This window comes from Melanerpes formicivorus, unplaced genomic scaffold, assembly GCF_026170545.1.
Source record: "Melanerpes formicivorus ecotype bairdi unplaced genomic scaffold, bMelFor1.0.p_v2 SCAF_5, whole genome shotgun sequence".
Classification (NCBI taxonomy): domain Eukaryota; kingdom Metazoa; phylum Chordata; class Aves; order Piciformes; family Picidae; genus Melanerpes; species Melanerpes formicivorus.
The window spans coordinates 20,868,957-20,886,256 of NW_027142357.1; the positions used below are offsets into that span (position 1 = coordinate 20,868,957).

Genomic DNA, 17,300 nt, shown 5'->3' on the forward strand with positions numbered 1-17,300 from the left:
TTACAACCAAAGGTAACAGTACTTTATTGGCTTGAATGAAAAGCACCTTACGACTGAATGATCCTCTCCTGACTGCTCAGGAACATGTATCTGGAACATAAGGCTACTTTGTTTCTTTTCTAGAAGATTATTTTCCAAAGAAAAACACTTCCTCCCAACCTTCAACCATGTCTTTTATCTCTTTGATTATGCAGGCCAAGGTGCTGGGTAGAGAACCCAAAAACCTTGAGCGTATCAAGTCCTCATACAGCACTGCTTTTAGGACAGCTGCTTTCTTCTCAAAGTCCACTTCAAGTTCAGCACAGCAGGCCTGATTCTATAAGGGGAGGTGTGGATGCCACGCAGCACCTTCGCTATGAAAAGCTCTATGCAATGCCCTCACTCACAAGGCTGATTCAAAATGACACTGTTTCAGCATCTACTGACTTGAAGCCAGTTACTGAGTCACATGTCCTTCACTGACATACAGTTAATATTGAGCACACATCTGTCACCATCTAGTGGCAGTCAGACATACAGTGAAAGAGAAAGCAGAATGCACAGCACCAACGCTTTTTATTCTTTAAGTCCAAACATCCAGAAAAGCTGGGAACTGTAGCACTGAAGGGAAGAAGTAAATACTAAAGCTATTTTTGTATATTTAACATCACCAATAGTTGTGCAAGGCACGCTCACGCACACCTGTTTACCAGAAATGTGATGCAAGAATGACTAGAGTTCCAGCCTTCTTAATTACCTTTTTCTAAAATACTGTCCATGCAACATGAAACATACATCCATTCAACATTTTAATAAACGTAGAAAGAGAATATAATGTGTCAACCTGATTTTTAACTACTCAGTGGAATCCCTCAAAATCAGTCAACACGTAATTTACAAAATACCATTCATTCATGGTAACAATCTACTACTCAACAGGAAAAAATACAGATCTTAGTATTTAAAAGGTGTTTCAGATATTTCAGTACATGCAATCTACTTCTATTGCATATGTGAAACAGGCACGTAAAATGAAGAGAATTTCATTTTAGAACCGAACTATCAAACGTACATTTCCTTCAAAGACTGCTTGGATCTAGCGCTAGGCTACTTTGGCAAACAGCAACATTTCCAAGTAATTACACTTTTAGCATCACAAAAGGGTTCCTAATAAAAATTTTCCTGTGAAAAGCAACAGATTCTGCCTCACCAGCTACGTGGTCTACCTACGCTGTCAAAGATGAGGACAAACACGTTTCATCTCAAAATACGGTTGGAAATGAGAGTCTTTCCTTCAAATCTCCTCCTGAAGTATTTCATTAATGCATTGACACTTCTGAATGGACAGTAGCTGGCACATCTCCATTCTGCTTCACTTTCAGTTACATATTTCCTGTTTCACCCAGGAAAAATAAAGCTAAATGACATTTTACTGCGATGGTACTAATATGTATGCTCTCCATTTCCTGTAAACAAAAGTACAGAATGGCTTTGTGTTTTCTAGAGCAACTTGTGAAGCATTTATTTAAAATTACTGGAATTGTAACGTTATTTTATTCATGTGCTTCAGAAAACACAGGTTCTTGCCAGTTTATCCAGCACAAGCTAACATCTCCTAGCTCCCAGGATGCAATTATAAAAACAACAGTCTAGTTGGAAGTACTATTTCCTTTTATACTTATAAAAAAATCTTTAAACACTGATTAAAATAACAGTGTTATTATATACGTTAGGCAGATACATGTACATCTGTTACACTATATAACATGTACACATCAACCTAGAATTCCTTCTATCCTGGCTAAAACCCCATGCAAATCACCACCAGGAACTGTCATGTGAACACAGCTACTTCTGTTGCAACTCAAAGGTCAAGAACAATCTAAATCTCCTTGTTTCACTTCCTCTGGTCCACAAATCCACAACATTTTTTGCTGACACTAAGACAACATTTCCACAAAAAACAGCCCTTGGGCTATGTACCAGAACAATATTGTCTACACTGAGCATCAAAGGAATCCTTTGCTGGCTATTTGTTAAAATATTGATCTTGAGGCATCTTCTCCATCTTTAAAAGAGGTTTTGTAGGAGTCTGCATTTTTGTGTGAAAACCACTGGCACCCAAACCAAGACGCCTCATCACTCCACTGAAGATTTAGAGAGTAGGTAGTGACAACAGGAGAGAGCAAGGAAATCCAAGGCGGCTTTTATTGCAAGACAGAAGCAAGACTTTACTAGCCAGGGAGCAGTCACACACTTACTGTCTCATATATTATTTGGAACACAAACAAGGATGCTTACAGTTTACAACTCCAACTCTCCAAGATTTAACCTAATTGACTTCACGGATACTTGTCCTGATGATGTCGATGTGTGTGAAGAGCAAAAGGGAAATACAAGAAAGACACACGGCACTGGTATCAAATTCATCTCTCATGAGGTTTGTCTAAAGTAGTAACACACTCCACACCCTCACAGTTCTGGACCTTTTGTTTTTGTGAATTATTTCAGAAATCTGAATAAATAGGAACTCATTAAAAACAAACACTGAAGGAAGATGAAAACATTTCAGCTATGCCAGAAGTCCATAGCAGTGCCACACACTATCATTTTCCTGTATTTTCAAAAACGTTATTTCACTCTTTAGTTAGTTTTGTACCAACGTGAGTGAAAGACTCAAAGTTACAAAATCCTAGTATTTCCTACCTCCTAGCAAATACTGATCAATCTGCTCAAGTCCAGCAGACTCTTTTATTGCAGAATGCACTGCTGCCTAAATTTCAGTTTATTTTTGCTCTCCAGAGTTAAAGATTGACTCCTATTCTTTCCCTTATTCAGCAAAAGCCCAGAACCAAAAGGGCCTTGTAAACACAGTAAATATAGTTTACAATCTCTGTTGACTGTAGTCAACATTTTCCTGCTGTATACATTCTGTGTCAAAGTGGCCTCTTGGTATCAAAGCAACCATTAGTATGCTAATATTCTTTGCCTTGACCCAGCATATACATTCCCAAGAGATCAGTACCTAATTTATTTTCCTATCTGGGTTCAGAAGATTGAACACTAGGAAATGTATGTCACCTTGCATTAAAACTCTGCAGTTCTTGTTAACTCTAGCTACAGAACATTCCCTTGAAGGACAAAATTATGTCCTGCTAAAACTCAACATGTTATTATACCACACACTTAGTCATTGAAATATAAATAACATTTATATATATATTAAAAAAAAAAAAAAAGTCATATTGGGCATTTTAGAGACCGCAAAACTACTGAAGGAATGCAAGATATCCTTATATTTAAAATTCACAAATTAACCAGTTTACAATTTTTCACTAACATACAATTAAGTAGTTCAGCAGCACGCCTGGAATGGACCACAAAATTTCAGGTTTATAAAATTTAGATAGACATATCCTTAGCAATATTGCTGTAATTTGTTAATGGGTATTATCAACTACTAATCAGGACCATTTCTGTTCTTATCAAGCCCTGCCTGAAAGGCAGTGAAGCTTCAAAAATCTCTTGCATGGAGTTCCACATCACAACAGATAAACCATAGCCTCATAGTGAGGTAAGTGTCCTCAAAACAAACATGTAGATATTACTAGAAGGCCTTTGGAGTAGACACTGTATATGACTACACGAAAACACATATTTGATTTACTAGACATTCTCCTCAAATATTTAAAGGGCTCTATATGATGCTCTTCAGATGATGTTTCTTGGTTTATTTTTCTACTTTTTACATTTATCTTCCAGTCAAACAGCTAAAGACAGCATAGTGGATTCTGTGCCATCCTAGTTCATTAACATAACTGTTTCTAAATTTCACATAATTACTTCCAGGCAAGCTTGAATGGCAAATGCAGTTCTGCAGATGTCACAGAATATAAATAGAAAGTAACAGGGGACACAAATGGAAAGGACTACATAATTGGAATTTTTTCAACAGTGATTATATGCAAGAAAATGCCAACCTTCACTTTCAGAATCTCAGATGACTTGGTAAATTCCAATTCAGATAAATAATTGTGGCTGGTAAAATGAGAAACATTTAATACTGAAGAATGAACATGTAATTGGGTAAACTGCTTTTAAGCCATATTTCATTGCAGCATCCCAACAACAGGAGAGGAGGAACACGTCAGGGGATTAACAGTAGCTCTGCACATTTTAATAAACACTTTGGCAACTATTAAGTTTATGGGGGGTTAATAAAATAATCTTTAAGCTTTGTTTCTTCTCCATTATTCCTATCATCATCTAAACACAGAGTATTTTCAGTCTTCTATACTCTCACAAGAAAGTTCTATACCCTAAACCAATTACACTAGTTCTCACATTTTACCACGAATCACACACAGAGATTACACAGAGAAGTTCTGTAAGATGACGATGATAATAATAATAACAATTTGTACAAATGACCCCAACTGAACCAGTAACAAAGCCAGGGGGCTGAGACCACATCATCCCTGCATTTTGACAGTTATTACTCTTACACCAAACAACCAAAATAAAGAAATAAACCTACTGCTGAATTTCAACTTATCATAACAGTAACACGTAATAGAGTTTGAATGTATGGGGGGGAATGCATTTTAAATGACTCAGTATGAAAGGATTTTCTTGTTTTCAAGTATACATAGCTTTAAATTTATTCACTCCAGAAAGACTAGTTTCAAGAATTCTTACCATGTCTCATGCTTTAACATTAGAGTAAAACTGTTGCTGCAACTTTTTCAGTAATTTACTGACACTCAGAGATTGAATTCAGAGCTGAACAAATTACTTCAATTAAAAAAAAAAAATCCAAATAAAGAAAATATTCCTGGTAAACAATTAATCCAGGTTGTAAATAAATACATACTATAATGGAATACATACTTCCCTTCTGGAAGTAATGTCAAATCACAAGCTCAAAGGCCCAGGTCTGCCTGTTACAAAAATTATGGGTTATTTTTAGTATTTGACATACGTGGTTAAATAAAAGCAGTGTTCCCTGTGCTACATACAAGTAAATGCTGTGTAAGTTACTGATTTAACTAGTATGCTTCCTCCATGAATCAAAGCAGTTACCTTGAACAATAGCTTAGCTTATAAAACTCAAGCATTGGAGTATTTATGCATACACACGTATATATACAAATACATCTAAAAGGTAAATATATATAGATAAATGTGATTGCATATATGCAATACTGAGGATTCATCATATAGGTTACTGCAGAAACAACTTCCCAGTTGCTTTCAATTAGCCACAACTTCATTTTTAATATGTAGAAATGCATGTTTCTCCCTTCATATTTCAACAGATTTAAAATAGCTACCCTTTATAAGGCATGACTTAAACTCATTTTTAGCTGTGAACTTTGTGTTGTATTGCACATCCTCCAAACATAACACACATATATATAGATATAGTCATTAATTTGCTATAGAAATTCAGCAACCACTGTAGTCCTTCATAAGTATAAAGGAATAAATCTTCTCAGCAACCTATGAACTGAAGGGAATTTAACCGTTTCCAAACCCAGACATTTTCCAACAAACAGTTGTCAAACTATTTCCAACCTGTGCTTAAACTGCATAGGAACTACATAGAATATGATATTTGATTGAAAGAGGAAGAAAGATTCCTGATTTCTCTTTCAAAAGTGCTGATTTTCAATTAATTAATCCAGATGATGAACATATTTTCCATTGCTCTGTTAAACACAATAAAACTCATCAACATTATGTGTTTCTAACACAGAAGAACCTGAAAGAACTTACCCGTCTTCAATAAAAACAAGAGCTGATTCTGCTGTGAAGGCCATACTTCAGATAGAATACAATGTTAGCACTTACAGCAACTAAGATGACCTAAAACTTACCTTCTCCTTAATTCTATAAATAAATTAAAAATACTTGATTTATTCTTTAGATAAATTCAAAGTTGCAAAACTTTTACCTTATTGAAATGTTAGGCTCTATGAAGAAATAAAGTTTATAGTTACAGATTAAAGAAAATGTAATCATTAAAAGACTTAACATTTTCCATTAAAAGATAAACCACATCACACACTTAATCACTTTATCCACTGTGTATTAAGAAAAAAAATGGAATAAAATTAGGTCCTACACATATGTTCTTTAAAATATTTTCAAGAATATTTTAGTCTTTTGTTCAGCAATTATGTATTCATTATTCTCTGTCCCAGAGAACATAACTTTCAGCATTTAAGAAGTGAACAAACGGATACAGAGGTTTTTTGGGGTTCGTGTATTGGTTTTGGGTTTTTGTTGTGTTTGTTTGCTTGGTTAGTTGGCTATTGTCGTTTTACTTGTTTTTAAGCAGTTTGAGTAAAAACCTTAACACTAACTGGGGGAAAAATAAATAAATTTCTTTTAAAAAAAAATTAAACGTAAGCAATCACACAAAAACTTACCAACATCCATGGCAGTTTCCATGAAGCTTTTCTGCCTTGAGGCAAATTCAGCCAACAACTTCTGCTGCCTTTCTCTGGCCTTCTGTCGTCTGAGTGAAAGAGAAGGAGAAAGATGACAGTGGTGGGGGAGAAAAAAAAAAGTATATATGATGGAGGAAAACAACCTACTTTTGTAGTGTCAGGCTGCTAACAGTCACCACCTTCACTAATATAAAAGCGAGTATTTTCCTTTAAAAATTTAATTTAAGAAGTAAGGGTTATTTTCTGAGTCTGAAAGACAGCAATAAAATCCTGTCCTAAAACACTCTTCAGCCAAACAAAGGATTAGATCATAAGAAAAAGAACCCAAGACCTTATTCTTGAGAGTTACATTTCTGTTATGTAAGGGAAGAATAACAGAGCAAAATACCAACTGTTGTACAAAATCAAATACTCTAGTGAGCAATCACTGTTTACAGCTTAATAAGAATAAGGCTACCTCACTCACTTTTGATATGAAGCTTGATGCCAAGAGGAAAAAATATGATTCAACTATTCTGTGTCTAAGGCTCCTCATACTAGTTACTTCTGCCTCACCTCCAACCAGGATACTGGTCTTCAACATCTTTTATACCTGCTTCCAGATTGAAGGCCCTCATCTCCATGAAACCAAGCTGGTTTCGCTGACTTTTCACACCATTTAACAGCTCTAGATTTACAAATTAACAACACTAGAGATTCATTCCTATCTGTTCTACTTAAACTCTATTAGTGATCTGTACAAGGCAACATGACCAGTCATTCTCTAACACCCTGTATATGCATACTGCAGCAGGTAGAGGAACATTGATGGATGTAAAAAGAGAAAATAAAATAGACATTGATTTTCCAGTTCCTGAGGTACTAGGAAAGGATCTTTGCATTGACATGAGTTTACAAATAGAGGAAGTAGGAGAGCTGAAGCGGGAAAAGCAAGCTCACGCCATAGCTGCTCACCACATAACACAGGTAAATTCCTATGTGTCACATGGATGGAGGATTTCCACAGCACTTCCCCAGTGCAGTTAGGGAAGCTCTAGATAGCTGCAAACTGTGCATCAGCATTTACAGGGATTTTTAACCCCCACCCAGAGGTGATTCAAATAACTAATGGGATTTAAAAACATCATTTGGTATCTGATACCCTGACAGGTGAGTTCTCTTTAGTCTCCAGCACTGCCTGATTATCACTGTCCTGGAACAGAACAGGCACGCACAGGCCCAAAGTAGCTAATATACTGCACCCTGTTATCCTGAGGTGGCCTCTTTGTAAGTCAGAGCTTCTAACTCGTTTTCTTAAAAGCACCTTAAAACCCCAGATATCTCTTCCCATTTATCTGTCATACTGCACAGCCACCATTTCTCAAAACAACCTCTATTTACAACAATCCTAAGTCTCATTATTCTGCAGATCATACCCAGGCATTCATTAAATATGCGCTTTTTTTTCCCCCTGGGAATTTCTTGATATACACATCAGCTAAAAATGGAGTGACTGTAAATAGAGGCCTTTAATAAGAAGACATAAACAAACTCTGACAGAATCAGTACAGCTCAGTAATTTTCCATGATGTGCCATGGGAGTATGACATTGCAATTGAAAAAATATTGCAAGCCGCTCAAGCTCTCTTCTGCATTTTGGTTTCTCTGGCAACAGCACCTTGCCTGAGTGATGTCAAGTTTGTCATTGTATGTCAAAGTAACCAGAAAGTGTGATCACTGAACACTCACAGTCTGCTCAGCTTGAACTAATACAAAACTGGACATGGGGGAAAAAGAAAATTAAAACAAAATAATCAAAAAAGAGAGTAAAAATTGCAGCCTGACTATATGAGCACCGTCAGTTCATGAGACTAGTCATTTATCACACTGTCCTTTCATAAACTTCAAAGGTCCCCAAAGCCATTATGTATCTGGGGAGAAGAAACAGTCACTCAGAACAACAGAAAACATTTATTTTTATCATTATATTGGCCACAGAACTTAACTGAATACTGAACAGAACTGGAAACTTAAAGAAGTGAACAGAACTTATCTGAAAAGTGGCCACAACAGACCTTTGAAAGTATCACATTCTTTACAGGGACAAAGGAATGACCTTACCCTTTTCTATACGAAGTTATTTGATTCAGTGGTTCCTGTGTTGATCCTGTACATAAATTGAGCATCACTGAATACAGTAACAAGTAGGTGTCCAAGATGTAGCTGTGTTTTATCTAAAGCAGCCATTATCTGGCATTTTTCAAAAAATGGTTTTACATGCTAAAAACCTTGACAACTACTCTACATTTCTGAACTACTATAAGGGATGTTGAAAATGAAACCACTAAGTGAACACCTGCAAGGAAAAAAAAACAAACCAAAAAACAACAAAGCCAAACAACTTCACTCTGTAAAATATATAACATTAAAAATGTTAAATTTTATGTTTCATATTCAAATACAGTGCAGGTCTCAGAGATATTCTCTTCCAAACCAAAATAGCAAGCCAAATAGAGGTAATCCAGAAACCGAGTCAGATGACTGAAGTTTCCACCCAAATTTCTAGAACCATAATCATGTAGTCTGGTTGCATAAACCACTGATATATCAAAATACTGCATGGACAAGCCACTCAAGAGCATTCTTGTCCTGTGCTGTCTCCACTTAGGTAAACGTGGAAGGTATTATGACCTGACCTCTCCACACTCCATGCTCCAATCTTCTAACACTAGGAAGTTCCATGTAAACATGAGGAAAATCTGTTTCCACTGTGAGGCTGATGGAACACTGGAACAGGCTGCCCAGGGGGGTTGTGGAGTCTCTCTGGAGATGGTCAAGACCCACTTGGATGTATTCCTGTGTGATCTGCTCTAGGTGATCCTGCTCTACAGGGCAGGTGGACTACATGATCTTTTGAGATCCCTTCCAGCCACTAACATTCTGTGATTCTGTGATCCACCATCCTCTCACTTCAGATACTATGTTTTAGTGCTTTGCACTAAGGAGTCTCTTCTCACTGTCCAAGTACAGCCAACTCTTCCTTCTGGCTGGCTATAACATTCCCCCAAATGCCACTCTCTCTCTTACTTGTGCCCTCCAGACATTTCCATGCATGTTCCACATTCATCTTCTATCAAGTTTCACGACTTCATTCTCCCATATTGAGATTTTCACTAAAAACCGGTTCTTTCATTTGCTGCTCTTCTCTGAGCATTCATGTCCTGAAAATCCAGTTCTTCCCTACCATTCCCAACTTGCCATTTTGTCTTCCCATATCATTCACCTGACCTTGCATCTTCCCTTTGCCACTACTATATGGACTAGAACGTTTCTTATTCCAGTCCCAGTCTTCAACTCTGTCCCTGCTAATCCTAGTTTTCCCCTATGCTTCTCAGCTGTAGATGCTGTCCTCTAGGCACCTGAAATGGATGATGATTCCTCTTCCATAGAGCTTAGATGCCAACAAAATGTTTGCTGTGAGAAGCAGGCACTCTGCATCTAGTTTCAACTGTCAGTATTCTGTGTTCTTGGGACTCATTAAGTCCCAACCTCAAGCTCAAAACTGTCTCCCCAAAAAATTCAGCCCAAACTAGACATCTAGCATTCAAGTTTTCAGGCCACATTATAATAAAATCTTACTTTAATTTAAAAATTAACAGCTATATATGTGTGCATGTGAATGAAAATATTATCTTAATTCTGTACCTTTGTATATAGAATACACGGCAACATGAAGAGTGAGCATGTATACCATAAAAGAACTATGAAAGTTTCTAATTTAAAGATCTAAATTAGCAAGATGCAAGTTCTTCCTCAGTACTCATGTACTGAGTATCCATTCAAAATGGAAAAAGAAAACACTCTAATAAAAGAAAAGACCTAGAGTCAGATCAATTAACAAATAGAATCACATAGAATCACAAAATCATACAATTTTTAGGGTTGGAGGGAACCTCAAAGATCATCTAGTTCCAATCCCTCTGCCATGGGCAGGGACCCCTCACACTAGATCACATCACACTGGAGCCACATGCAGCCTGGCCTTCAAAACCTCCAGGGATGTGGCCTCCACCACCTCCCTGGGCAACCTGTTCCAGTGTCTCACCACCTTCATGGTGAGGAACTTTTTCCTAATATCCAATCTGAATCTACCCATTTCTAGTTTTGTTCCATTTCCCCTAGTCCTATCACTACCTGACACCCTAAAAAGTCCCTCACCAGCTTTCTTTTAGGTCTCCTTAAGATACTAGAAGGACACAATAAGGTCTTCTCAGAGCCTTCTTTTCTCCAGAGTGAATAGCCCAAACTCCCTCAGTCTGTTCTCATAGGAGAGGTGCTCTAGCCCTCTAATCATCCTCGTGGCCCTCCTCTGGACATGCTCCAGCACCTCCAGATCCTTCCTGTAACAAGGGCTCTGGAATTGGACAGAGTACTGCAGGTGGGGTCTCACCAGAGCAGAGTAAAGGAGGAGAATCACCTCCCTCAATCTGCTGGCTATGCTTCTCTTGATGCAGCCCAGGATGTGATTGGCTTTCCAGGCTGCAAGTGCACCACATGCACTGCCCTTCTACAACCCCTTTACTTTCATATTTACATTACCTTTCTTCTTTATCCAAAGTTTTCTTCTCTGCAGAGCTAATCTTTTTCGGTGGTACAGGAGGTGTCACCTTTCTGCATATCTCTTCAATTATTCGTTTATTCAATCTGCTCTGTACAGCAGCTTTCAATAAAATTCTTTCTACAGCTGTCATTCCATCACCATGAGAGTATCTTGGAATTTCTGGGTGGACTAAAACATCCACATCATCCAACCACGGAGGATAGTAAGAGTTCTGTTTTCCTGAGAGTTTGTGGTGCAATTTGATCAGCAAGGACAATATGCTTTCCTTGACCTCTAGAATGGCTGTTGTTAGCTGTGGAGTTGCACCAGGTGCTGACCATTTCATTGATGTCTTGGGCCGAACCACCTGATTTGCCTCACTGGTGTTACGATTGATGATCTCTTGAAATTTCTTTCTACGTTCTGCGACCAGACTGAACACTTGAGCTGTCCCTGAGTTCTTAGGAGGGGGAAAAAATAAAAATTAAAAAAAAAAAAATCACACACAGGAAGAAAATAAATAAATAAAACCAAGTGTAGATTTTATGCAAAAAAAAGACAAAAAAAGCCAGCTGCAAAGCAACTAACAATTGGTTTTCCTGCAGTCAAACTCATAATTCTGTTTTCCAATTACTACTTCCTTTTTGTAGTATATTCGTTATTTCAGTATCTTTAAGTTATTTAAATGTCTTTAGCAAAGTCTACTGAGCACTGCTGCACAATTTAATTCACAATTCCACACAGGAAAACATGAGTAAACCCATACATCTCCATAATAACTGTCCATTTTGTGGCGATTTACTGGGCGAGATGCAGAAGCCACATACCCATACTTGCAAGCTTGCTATTCAGCAGGCACAGGACCATGAGTGCAGTCACATTAATGACAAAGCCTGCGCTGACGTTTCTATTCTGTGCTACCCTTGCTTTCAAACCCAGATTAAGAATACACGGAAACAACTTCCATATACTGGATCCACAGAAAAGAGATGTTTCTTGAATACTTTACACATGGAATTCAGGAGGAGTTTACATCTCACTCTCAGAAGGCTGGGCAGCCAAGAGATAGCAAATACTTCAGAGATGAAATATAAAAATGTGACTCTGATACTCATCTCACCTACATTCTTTATGTTCACCTCATCTATCTACTTTGAATTTTGATATATTTGTCTAGCATTAACATCCTAAAGAAATACGCCTTGTATTTCACTACATCTGGCAAAGAGTTATCTGAAGTGCCGTATAGAAAAGACACAAAAGCAGGCCTAACACACAGATTATCTACTGGCCATAAATCTTTCAGAGGCCATCACTTACATATTCATTTTGTTTTCACAAAAGGGGAAGAAATACCCAACTTGCCATTAATCACTTCAAACGTACTTTCAATGTAAGATTAAATTTACCTAGATTCAAGAAAGCAATACTGCTCAACATTATTAAATGTTAGTAGTATCTTGGCAAGACAAACCAGGCCTAAACACAAAGCTCAAGCAGTAAGCTATCAATAACATTTTATATTTGATAAAAAGCTTTTATTTCAAATACATACTAAAAATGTAATGACTACACTCAAGAACATGGTAAAAGCATGAGTCCTTGCAATATGAATTAAGAGGAAATTCAGAAAAATTAGAAGATTTCACTGGATGTTAAGGTGAGCACAATTAAAGCCACGTTGCTAGTTAACTGCTTAGCAGAACAAACTGCACACAGATCTACCTCTCTCTGGAGGCTCTTCCGCCTTGAACTCTGGTAGATTGAGCACAAAAACAGTGATTAAATACATCATTTGGAAGGAGCTATCATTTTAAATAACTTCTATTTCTGTTACCAATATACTAAGGAAAGATTACTGGAGGAAAAAAAAATAGCCTGAGAAATTAATAGAAAAGGCAAATGAAATAATCCTAACAAAAAGTGTCAAAACAAGCAAGAACTTAAATTGCTCTAGGAATAGGACTGGTCTGTACGTACTTGTGATGAAGCTAAACCATCAGAACTTGTACTTGCAGGTGGCTCCCTCTTTACCTCTGGAGCGGTTTCTGGTACTCTTACTCGGACATAGTTAATGAAGTGACGCATGTTAGAAACCAGGTTACTACCTGGAAACCAGCTATCATGGCAACGCTCTTGTCCACCTCCAGACTCCTAAAATAAAAAAAGACCAAGCACACTTTCTCTTAGATGTTACAATAACACACGCTGCTTTATAACCAGATTACAGAGGCCATCATGTCTCCATGAGATAGGAGTAATATGTACCTGACTAAAGTTATTTTACCTGTTAATTATGGTATGGCCGATGCCTCCCATGAGGACTACAGGTCTGATAAACCCACACATCTACACATTTTATCTGGGTATCAGTGCTACCCGGCAGATGTAAAAGAAACTACTCAGAGTAAAATTCGAAGACATACAAGCTAAGATGACTATAAATAATGGGAACTATGCAGAAGTCGATCTCTGAAAAAAGTGGCAGATCCTTAGTCATCTAAGCAACATGAAACAGCAAAAAATTATGAAAGTAGTATTTTTAAGGAATCTGGAATCATTAAAATAATGGTACTTGAAATTCTCAGAAGTACAGTTCAAATTTTGGCTATTTCATGTATTTTAGAAGATACAAAACTTTAGCAATAAAATGCTCAGTGATAAAGGCTTCAGCTGAAAATCCAGACATTTAGGTTGGTTTTAGATCCAGTTGTTTAATTCATCTTTTCCACCCAATTTCAAGTACTATTTTATGGAATGGTACAGATTTCTTACTTCATCCTTGCTTACGTGTAGCAATAAAGCTGTTTTATTCCAATTCCTGTGTTAAAATGGTAATTTTCACAAACACCAATTTTAAAGAATATTGAATGGTTAGACAACATTTTTGTGTTTTCATGAAAGGGATGGTATTTGTTCTTACCTCTTCATCTAACTCTTGTTCTGGAGAATTTTCCAGTCCTAGCTCAATCAAATACAAAACCATGCAAAGCACATGTTCTGATAAATTCTGATGATCCATTAATATCTAGACAGAAAAAGACATATTCATATCTTAGAAGGTTTTACCTTTAATACTTTCACAGTTCCCACTAAAAACCAAAACCAAACAAACCAAACAGTGACAAAAACTTGATGGACAACTCTAACCTAAATGGGAAGGTAAAGACAGCAGTTGAGTGTCTTATATCGTAGAATCATTGAAATGATTTGGTTGGAAAAGACCTTTAAGATAATTGAGTCCAACCATTATCTAGCACTACCAAGTCTTGTGCTAAACCATGCCCCTTTGCACCACATTTCTGCAACTTTTAAAGACCTCCAAAAATGGGAATTCAACCACCTCCCTGCAGAACCTACCTCAGTGTATAATAACCCTTTCAGTTAAGAAGTTTCTTTAGTTTCCTATCTAAACCTCCCCTGGTACAACCTGAGGTCATTTCCTCTCACCTTATCACTTGTTACTAGGGAGAACAGAACAACTTCCTCTGATGGTTAAGAGAGTGTTCCTCAAAGCACAGCAGGCCTGCCCATCCACTTGGGCACGTAACTTAGTCAAATGATCATTTATGAAATTATGGTTTTCCACCATATTAATTATCTAATACTAGACTTAGAAAATGAAAAAAAATAAATATATTATATAAATTTGAACCTGACTACTCCAATTAATCTATAAAACACACCATGCTTCTAAGAATTCCTGTTCTTAAAAAAAATGTTAATAAAATAGTGAGAATTACAACTCTACCTTGTAAAGCAGTGTGAACAGGACGATGTGCAGGGTTTTACAGTGTAAAAGCTTTATGAGACCTTTGTAACTTGGGTGCAGTGGTGATCTTTTCTTGTAAGGTGGCCATGGGTTTCCATTGAACTTACCACTTTGCTTTAAACTGTTGAAACAAATGAGACATGTTAAACACTGCAGTAAGCAGGCAACTGTCACTGTTAGCAGTAACTACCCCGCATTCTTTTTGCCAAGACCAACTTTAGAATTGACAAGCATTTTTAAACCATTTATCAAGGCAGCATTCCAAAACTTGGAATATATACTCAAATTGAATCCAGCCTTCCTTTCCTGTGTATTAGTGCTGATTTAAATGACCTTTACTTATAAACTTAAATAAAATTTTAATTACTGCTATAAATTTAAAATATTAAGAATTCTTCTTTCATTCAAAAAGGCACATAGCAGGAAAGAACAACTTTTCACTTCACCTAAGACCACACGGGTGGTAGTCAGATGTCAAACAAATCTCACATCTGTAGGAACGGATTACAGGCAACACCAGGAAAGACATAATTGACAATACCACTGTTATCCTACCTACAATCTTAAAAAATAAGTGTTAAGTTCAATGTGAACCCATATTTCTAATAATGAGCTAGAATCCAGTGTAGTACAGAAGGCAAGTATTTAATAGCATACAACTTTGCTCAGAAGCACTTACATCATGTATGATGACCCTTTGATTTAATGGAATGAGCACGGGTCAGAGTATTATTTCACTGAGTTTATTATATGAAATTTTTAAACTTGATTTTCACTCTCAATGTGTGAAATAAAAGACAACCAAATTAATTTAGCTGAAATGACAATCTGTAAGGGCAAGAATTTGTAAAGGATGGAATGGTAAGGGACAGAATTCTATCAGTCCTCATTGTCTTCAATATCAACTCAAAACACAACTATGCTTCACATACATAAACAAAAAAAATAGATGTGGATTTTGTTTTAAATTTATAAATTATATTTAAACATTAACTGTTTTATCTGTGATGACATTCACTGCTTTGTCCACGGCACTTGAGTAGTATTTTTAAATACATATGGAAGAGCAATAGACTAAGACAACCAAAACCATGATTCTGCCTATATACTTATGAACTATTCACTCAAAGACAAATCTAAGACCACAAAAGCATCAGCAACGTCATTAGCAATACCAGATGATGAGAGCAAAACAAAAAATACTGGGTAGCAGGCAAAAATTTGATATTACATTTCTAAAAATGATCCAACTTACAATGCTGTGTATCTGTCCATTGCAGACTGCACATCTCTACGGTAAACTGTCCGAAGTATTACCATGACAGGGTCAAATTCCTTATCCCACACTTCAGCTGTTGTTTAAAAGAAGTCACCTGTTAAAATTCTCTTTAAAGGCCTTACAACTTCTTAACTATCTTTAATTACATAATTTTCTACTATTATATAATATTTTTTCAGCAATTTCAGTAATTTTTACTACTTCTTACTATATTAATAATTACTACTACTTATAAAGATATCAAAATTTCAAGCATCTATTTCTTAGCTGGAAAACAAAAGAAGCAGCAATTTATTAAAGCAATAGTCTTTTCTGTTAACAAGCTTTACATTAGTGGGGTTTAATTTTGTTGTCCCTTACACACTTGACATAATTTACAAGATAGGATAAAAGACAAAAAGAAAAAACACATATTTCTAATAAATCAACACTTGCAACATATGTTGAGGAAAAAGAAAAAATTATCTCCCCGTTATTAAATGAAAAATGTATTTATCCAATTTTAAGTACATAAAGGCAGCCCCTTTTCCGTATGAATTTTGTTTTGCCTTTTTTTGTTTCCAAGTACACGTATGAAAAAGTTTAAATTATTGTTCTCTTGGTACTTGATAAGTACAAAATAGGAAGTAAAGACAGCAGAGCAGTCAGCAAGTAGGTGACACTTAAATATTAAGTGCAGCAAGCCGAATAACTGCAACAACAATTTTCTGTTCAGTATTGAAAAAAGCCACATTTGTGATCAATCCTTTACAAACGTGCCTTTGTTTTATAACTAGCATCCATACATTATTTCGGCATTAAAATGTTAGTTATCTTTTTCAATTTAGTAGCTCTAAGTTATTAAAAAACAAAACTAAGTTTTCAAACTAAAGCCAAATGAAGATGGTCAGTCTTATTTGGAAGCATTCAGCTCTCACAACACAGCAACATGAAAGCAAGACTCAATGGCCCCATCAAAGAAAGAAGATATCCAGTGGATACAGAATTTTAGGCATAATACAAGTGCTTCTTTAAAGCTTTCACAGGCAGAAGTAGTCTTATCATGCTTTTGATATTAATTTGCCCCCGGGGGAAGACAAATGGTCTATACTCCTATTAACCCCTACTACTGTTAACAGTTCTACACATATTCTCAGGCACTGCTGACAGAGAACACAGGATAGTTTCTAGTATATATGAAAGATGATCAAACTTCACTTGCATAAAGTAATTTTTCTGGACAGTTTACTACAGCAG

At 36.4% G+C, this 17,300-nt stretch overlaps 1 protein-coding gene across 6 annotated transcripts in view; it reads right to left on the reverse strand.

Moving 5' to 3' along the window:
• The window catches only part of UBR3 (ubiquitin protein ligase E3 component n-recognin 3), a 103,106-nt gene that overhangs the window by 50,211 nt on the left and 35,595 nt on the right, over window positions 1-17,300 (reverse strand). For 4 of the 6 annotated variants that reach the window (XM_068138634.1, XM_068138633.1, XM_068138637.1 and 1 more), the window contains 7 exons: window positions 16,041-16,137; window positions 14,765-14,906; window positions 13,937-14,041; window positions 12,994-13,167; window positions 12,739-12,768; window positions 11,013-11,473; window positions 6,414-6,502 (listed from right to left, as the gene is read on the reverse strand). In XM_068138634.1, coding sequence (XP_067994735.1) covers window positions 6,414-6,502; window positions 11,013-11,473; window positions 12,739-12,768; window positions 12,994-13,167; window positions 13,937-14,041; window positions 14,765-14,906; window positions 16,041-16,137 — 1,098 coding nt within the window. The remainder of the gene's footprint in view (window positions 1-6,413; window positions 6,503-11,012; window positions 11,474-12,738; window positions 12,769-12,993; window positions 13,168-13,936; window positions 14,042-14,764; window positions 14,907-16,040; window positions 16,138-17,300) is intronic. The other 2 variants (XM_068138636.1, XM_068138635.1) reach the window with 1 other exon arrangement.